At 43.5% G+C, this 7133-nt stretch overlaps 1 protein-coding gene across 2 annotated transcripts; it reads right to left on the bottom strand.

Annotated features, from left to right (window-relative positions):
- Positions 1-292: 292 nt before the first annotated feature.
- On the bottom strand, positions 293-6473 carry LOC133503784 (potassium voltage-gated channel subfamily V member 2-like). 2 transcript variants are annotated; one of them, XR_009795838.1, is made up of 4 exons: positions 5050-6473; positions 2271-2638; positions 2088-2175; positions 1824-1959 (listed from the first exon to the last, which is right to left on the bottom strand). XR_009795838.1 is itself a non-coding variant. In XM_061825718.1 (2 exons), exons 1-2 carry the CDS (start codon positions 6355-6357, stop codon positions 1660-1662), a joined length of 1608 nt encoding a protein of 535 aa, XP_061681702.1. In that variant the 5' UTR covers positions 6358-6473; the 3' UTR covers positions 293-1659. The 2 variants fall into 2 exon arrangements, 1 of the variants encoding a protein (XP_061681702.1); XM_061825718.1 differs by lacking the exons at positions 2088-2175; positions 2271-2638 and having other exon boundaries at positions 293-1959.
- Positions 6474-7133: the final 660 nt, after the last annotated feature.

Raw genomic sequence — 7133 nt, 5'->3', positions numbered from 1 at the left:
ATCATGGAATATTTCTGTGACTTCCTTATATTGGACACTTCTGAGATTTTGCGGGTGTAAAATGGTGAAATGTTTGCCTTGCATTGAGAGCCAACATACAACGTCAACATGACTGACTCCATTGTTAATGAGGCCACGCCCCTTAAAGACACACGCAACACACACATTACAGTATGTACTGTGATGATCCTTTTATTTCTTTACATTCTCTTTCAATGTCTGTATATAATACAGTGCTATTTTTCTTTGTGAGTGATGAATAAATGCAGTTTGAAATTATTTGTGGTCGCGTTTTGAGCTCGGTCACAGAACGGCTAAAACTCACGAGCTACCAATTTTACAAATGATGACTCGAGCCAGGAAAAGGAAAGGCGGGCACATCTGCACACAACTCTGGAAAACAAAAACTGTACAACTTTAGTTTCTGTACTGAAGAACCGAAAATGATTTCTGCAGACAGCAGACAAAATGCCGTGTTTGAGTTAAGGTCACATGAAGTAAAAGCTTGAGTCACTGTGGGGAAACTGCAACGGGGAAGTGACACAAAAAAGAAGTAAACAGCCTGACTCCATTTCTCAGTTGACCTGACCACTTCCTATGATTGTGCTCCGGCCCGCCGGGCCACAATATTGATACAGAAGAGATTTTACGCCGTGTGTTGAACAGCGATCGTGACGTTTTTGGGTTGCTTTGCTTTTTAGATGCCATCGGGCAATAATTGCGTGGGAGGGGGTTAAAGTCATTGAAATTAAATATACAGTGCAGTTTCTCGCTGCAGGTTGACAAACTGTTTAAAAAAAAAAAAAAAAAAAAAAAATCAACACTTGTGTGACAGGTGACAAAATAAATAATCTCTTTCCAACTCCCAAAAAAAGTCCATATTCAGAACAGAACATCCATCCTTTTTCTTTATAACTTGTCCTCACAAGGGTCATGGGCAAACAACCAAGCATTCTCACCTACAAGCAATTTAGAGGCTTCAATTAACTTACCGTGCATCTTTTTGGAGGAAACGGAGAAAACCCGTGCATGCACTGGAAGAACATGCAAACTCCACACAGGCGAGGCCGGGATTTGAACCCCGGTCCTCGGAACTGTAAAGCAGACGCTCTAATCAATTTCATCACTGTACCGCATGAACAAAACAGGTCCACCCAAAAATATATATGCATTAAAAAGACGAACACCTGCGTCCCAAGTAACTTCGGAGTCATTCTTAATTGCATATTTGTACATGAAATTGACAACATTACAATTATGGTTTGCAAAATTTCTTATTGCATACATTGATTCCCCCCCAGCCACCAGTCCCAACACTTTTGGTCCTTCAGTACTTCCATTAAAATATAATCACGAGTTTTGGAATCTTCATGTGAATTAACAAAAACTTGGCTTCCAGGGAAAGGTTCGAATTTAAACTACTATAAGAATTTTGATCTTAACAGTTTTACTCTTCTGTGTATACTGTGAATGTCGCACAAAGGGAAATTTGATATACACTCCTAGGAACGATCAGATGTGTATTATTTTAATAATTATTTTGTCAGTCTATTCTGAACACAAAGATTTATCGCTCCCTGAAAAGTACTTTATTCCCTTTCATGCAGTATTTTCAGGCACTGATTTATCAAAACAGATTTGAACTTTACTTCTCAACCACTAGGTTAGTCGAGGAATGTCATTGATTGCCAGGGAACCACTGTCCACTTCCTGTGCGGGATGAAAACACGCGCCCATCCTGTGACGAAGGCGCCTCCTGAGCTGCAAGCGGCGTTGGACTGAGATTATGTTGTACTCTTGGGCCTTTAGCTTGCCGTAGTAGTCTGAGAACTTGTTAAAAAGGAAGGAGATGGGCATTCCGTTCATGATGATTCCGAAGGAGATGCAGCCAAAGGCCACGATGCGACCCAGGATCGTCACAGGGACCACATCACCGTAGCCCACAGTGGAGATGCTGACCTAAAAAAAAAAAAAAAAAAAAAAAAAAAAAAAAACACAAAATTAAAAAAAAAAAAAAAAAAAGGCAACAGGCGGGTTATGATTCCCTTCTCTGCTCAAGAATCCATCCATCCAACCATTTTCCTTACCGTTTGTCATCACGTGCGTTGTGGGCGTGCTGGAGCCCATCCCAGCTGACTTTGGGCAAGACGCGGAAATCGACACAGACACCCTGAACTGGTCGCCAGCCAGTCACAGGGAAGATAGGAACAAACAACCTTATGTATTCACATTAACACTTATGGGTAATTTAAAGTCTTCAAAAGACCTACCTTGCATGTTTTGAGGATGTGGGAGGAAACCGGAGTGCCCAGAGAAAACCCACGCAGGCATGGGGAGAACATGCAAACTCCACACAGGCGGGGCCGGGATCGAACCCGGGTCCGCAGAACTGTGAGGCAGCAGTGCCCACAGGTTGACACCTCCTGAAGAATCTATCCATCCTTTTTTTTTTTTTTTTTTTTTTAAATAGCACTTTCACTTATTTGGGTTGTGGCTGAGCTGGAGGCCGTCTCAGCTGACTTTGTGAGGGAAGGTTAACAGTATGGACAACTTGGTCTTTAATCAAGCTAACTTTCAGATTCAAATTCAGAAAACTTTATCCCCATGAGCTATTTTGGGAGCGTATATGCAGGAGTACCTGAAGAAAAAAAAATAAAATGAGCACAGGGAGATGTGCCAACCAGTAGGTCACCATCTATCTTGCACGCCACTTAAGCTAGAACCACAGTGGGCAGGATCCTTTCAATCCTCTACATCGTGGCCACCGGCTCTTCCATGTCCTTCCGTCGGGTAAGCGCTACCCATCAATCCAAATCAAAACTAGCAGGCATTCAAACCCCCCCCCCCCCCACCCCACAAATCAACGAACCTACTATTTTCTGCCTTGTGCTGTTATTGGGACACAACCTCACATCCTGCTGGTCCAATCAGTATTATTATAGTGAAGAAAATAAGTATTTCAACACCCTGCTATATTGCAAGTTCTCACACTTAGAAATCATGAAGGGGTGTGAAATTTTCAGCGTAGGTGCATGTCCACTGTGGGAAAGATAATCTAAAAAGAAAAATCCAGAAATCACAACGTATGATTTTTTTAACGATTTATTTTTGTGATACAGCTGGAAAAAAGTGTTTGAACACTAGAGAAAAATAATGTTAATATTTGGTACAGTAGCCTTTTTTTGCAATTTTAGAGGTCAAATGTTTCCTGCAGTTGTTCACCAGGTTTGCACATACTACAGGAGGGATTTTGGCCCACTCCTCACACACATCTTCTCTAGATCAGACGGGTTTCTGGGCTCTGACTGAGAAACATTTCTATTTGTATTGGGTTTAGGTCTGGGGACTGGACATGCCACATCAGAACCTTGATATGCTTCTTACGGAGCCACTGCTTGATTTTCGTGGCTGTGTGCTTCGGGTCATCGTCATGTTGAAAGACCCAGCCACGACCCATTTTCAATGCTCTGACAGAGGGAAAGAGGTTGTTCCCCAAAATCTCACAATACATGGCCGCGGTCATCCTCTCCTTAATACAGTGCAGTCGTCCTGTCCCATGAGCAGAAAAACACACCCGAAGCATGATGCTACCACCCCCATGGTTCACAGTAGGGATGGTGTTCTTGGGATGGAACTCATCATTCTTCTTCCTCCAAACACAGTTAGTGTAATTGTGACTAAAAAGTTTCAATTTGGTTTCATCTGACCACAAAACATTCTTCCAGGACTCCTCTGTATCATCCAAATGGTCATTGGCAAACTTAAAACGGGCCTTGACCATGTGCTGGTATAAGCATGGGAAACTTCCATGCCCTGCATGATTTCAAACCATGACGTCTTAGTGTATTACAAAGAGTCACCTTGGAAACGGTGGTCCCAGCTCTTTTCAGGTCATTGGCCAAGTCCTATTGTGTAGTCCTGGGCTGATTCCTCACCTTTCTAAGGATCATTGAGACCCCAAGAGGTGATATCCTGCATGGGGCTCCACTCCGATTGAGATTGACCGTCATTTTTAGCTTCTTCCATTTTCTAATGATTGGTCCAACAGCGGACCTTTTTTCACCAAGCTGCTTGGCAATTTCTCCGTAGCCCTTTCCAGCCGTGTGGAGTTGTGCAATTTTGTCTCTGGTGTCTTTGGATAGGTCTTTTGTCTTGGCCATGTTACAAGTTTGAGTCTTACTGGTTGTATGGGGTGGACAGGTGTCTTTATGCAGCTCATGACCTCACACAGGTACATCTGATTTGGGATATTACATGGAGTGGAGGTGGACTAACAGGTCTTTGAGGGTGAAAATTGTAGCTGATAGACAGGTGTTCAAATACTTATTTGCAGCTGTATCACACAAATCTTTTTAGATTATCTCTCTCACAGTGGACATGCACCTATGATGAAAATTTCAGACCCCTCCATGATTTCTAAGTGGGACAACTTGCAATATAGCAGCGTGTTCAAACACTCGTTTTCTTCACTGTATATACCATAGACTATTTTGCACGATTTGTCACTTTAAACTGCTCCCTTTGCACAAATGTCATTGCACTGGTCTATAATTGTGAAGCGTGAACGTGTAAGGGCACTCCACGTAAGGCTGACATAATGTGGGGGGGGGCACTCTTAACTGTCCTAAATGAAGAAGACTTTGTATCTTACACTACGTTGACTGTTAGAAGGAATAGTTCTTATTAAGTGAATATCTATTGTTCTTTGCTCCTATTAGTTTTGTTGTTCTTCTTTGTACTCAACATAAATGTAGTCGCAGAGCGGGACAACTGCCAGAAAAAAATTCCTCGTGCATTGTTACAGTTGTAAATTGGGACTTCCTCATTGTCACACATCGGCAGTCATTGTGGAATTGGCCCCAGTGTTAAAATAGGAGGATGGGGAAGTAACAGCAATCCAAAAAAAAGTCTCATTTTGACAGTGTCTTGTTCACGTCTTTGGATGCAGCAGAGTTCGTCACTGTGTTACTGTTATGGTGTCGCACAAGTTACAGAACACAATCTGCAATCTGAACCAGTGTGTCTACAATGTACTGTATCGATACTCACCGCAGCCCACCACCAGGCATATGGAATACTGCTGATGGGAGAAGCCTCAGTTTCCCTCTCTGCTGAATGCAAGAGCGTAGAAAAAGTAAATATACCCATGGCGATGAAGAGCAATATGCAAGAGGCCTGCTGGTAACACTGGCGCAGGGTGAACCCAAAGGCCCTCATGCCGGTTGAATGGCGGGCCAGCTTCAAAATGCGAAATATCCTCAGCAATTTGACCACTTTTAGGACGTGACCCAACTTGCTGAATCTCGACAGGGTCCGAAGGTCTTCGGGTGTGTTCCCGTCCTCTGAGCCCAAAGCGGCTTCCAAGACGATCTGGGCGAAATAAGGCATGACCGCTACCATGTCAACAAAGTTGAGCCCACTCTTCAAAAAGAGTTTGATGTCCGGCGTGGTGGCAAGGCGAGTCAAATACTCCAAAGCAAAGAACACAATGGTGATAATCTCGACCCACTCCATGTGGGTTCTGCCCCCAAATTGATAGTTCTGAAGTTCGTCCACTGTGTTGAGGGACATTGCCACGATGGAAAAGAGCACAAAGAGGTTGGAGACCACACTGAAGACTTTCGCCCAAACTGAAGAGTAGGGATTCTCCACCATGTTCCACAGGCATTTCCGAACCTTTCCAAACAGCATGTCCTCGAATAACTCGTCGTCATACTTGACCTCGATCTCAGCCATGAGCTCCCTTTCCACCTTCAGGTTGTCTTTCATTTCATCCACCTTCTCCTCAAACATCATACAGCAGCAGTGTGTGGTGTCCTTTAAGCTCAAACCCCAGTACGCCATTTCCTCCTCAAAGTTGATCGGGCACATTTGCCTGATGACCCACAGCTCTCCGTTGGCATAAAAATGGCAGATGTGGTGGAAAAAAGTAGGGTCGTGATCAAAGAAGAACTCATTGTTTTTAACGGAGTAGTCATCGCAGAGGGCGATGAGTTGGGATCGGTCTGTGCTTGCTGCGAGAGAGCCGATGCGGGTGTGAGGATATTTCATGGCACACTTTTTGGGGATGTGGAAAACTTTACCGCCAACGTTAAGCTTGATGTTAGGTTCCTGTTTGGGTTTCTCTTCACCTCCCTGGCACTCGGGAGTGTCCAGGTTCTCCAGAGAGCTCCAGGCTTTAACTGCATTCTTCTGGGAAACCGCAAAGGTCTTCTTGTCACTCACATTCTTTGACAGGCAGTTGATCGTGCTGCGGCGACTTTGCAAACGTTTCTGCAGCTGAGAGTAGTCTACAGCCATTGCACCTGTAGCTAAAAGCAGGAAGTCAGCGCTGGTAACGCAGAATAAAAAAAGCATCACAGGACCCCAACAGGAAGGTGAATGTCTTGGCACATGCTAACTTGATGACTTTTCAAAAACAATCCATGTGGTCCCGGTTGCACTGGTAAGTCCAGTTAAAAGCAGTTTTTCCTGTTTCCTGATGAAAATCCTCCTGCGCAGTCACCTCGCTGAGGACACAAAGGTGTTTGATGTGTTAGTAGAACACTCACACAGAGTAAACGTTAGAGCCACTTAATCTTATTGGTGTGTCTCCAAGTTTCCTTAAGAAGTATCTAGAGTGAGGGTGGCGGGGATTAGCAAACAAATTCGATTTAAAGATTTTGAGGAGATAAAACAAAGGGCCAGCTGAGGACCGGTGCATTTGGGTGTTCCCCTTTGAGTACAGATGCTCCCATTTTTGTCCAAATCAATAATAAAATATTTACATTTGTTGGAAAAAAAAAAAAACTCAAGAGCACACTCATCCCATTTATGTAAATATTTTACAATGGCTGTCTATATTTTATATTTCTCTATTCTTCGGTGTTACCCAATGTGAGATATTTATAAAAATCTAAGGAGTGTTCACTCTTGTCAGGTATTGCAATATCACATGGTAAACATCCAGTTAAACACTATTCCAAACAATAACTAGGATCATAAGCACAATTGTGTAATCATTCCACATTCTGAAGGGAAAATCACACCAGAATATAGTAACGTGGCCGGTGTGGAAAAACGATCTTTGTCCTATGGGACCTGTCCTCGTTAGAGTTGAAGGTGAGCTGGAGCCTATCCCAGCTGACTTTGGG

Source organism: Syngnathoides biaculeatus, chromosome 7 (assembly GCF_019802595.1).
Source record: "Syngnathoides biaculeatus isolate LvHL_M chromosome 7, ASM1980259v1, whole genome shotgun sequence".
NCBI lineage: Eukaryota > Metazoa > Chordata > Actinopteri > Syngnathiformes > Syngnathidae > Syngnathoides > Syngnathoides biaculeatus.
Note: the sequence above shows the minus strand (reverse complement) of the source record. Positions and strands in the feature narration are given on the sequence as shown.

What these genes read in the sequence shown, in the direction of transcription:
- LOC133503784 (XM_061825718.1), bottom strand. Translation starts at nt 6,357, where the DNA reads ATGCTTTTTTTATTCTGCGTTACCAGCGCTGACTTCCTGCTTTTAGCT. An exon ending in ATGCCTGGTGGTGGGCTGCG is followed by an intron (nt 1,960 to 5,049) that starts GTGAGTATCGAT and finishes TTTTTTTTTTAG; the next exon opens with GTCAGCATCTCCACTGTGGG.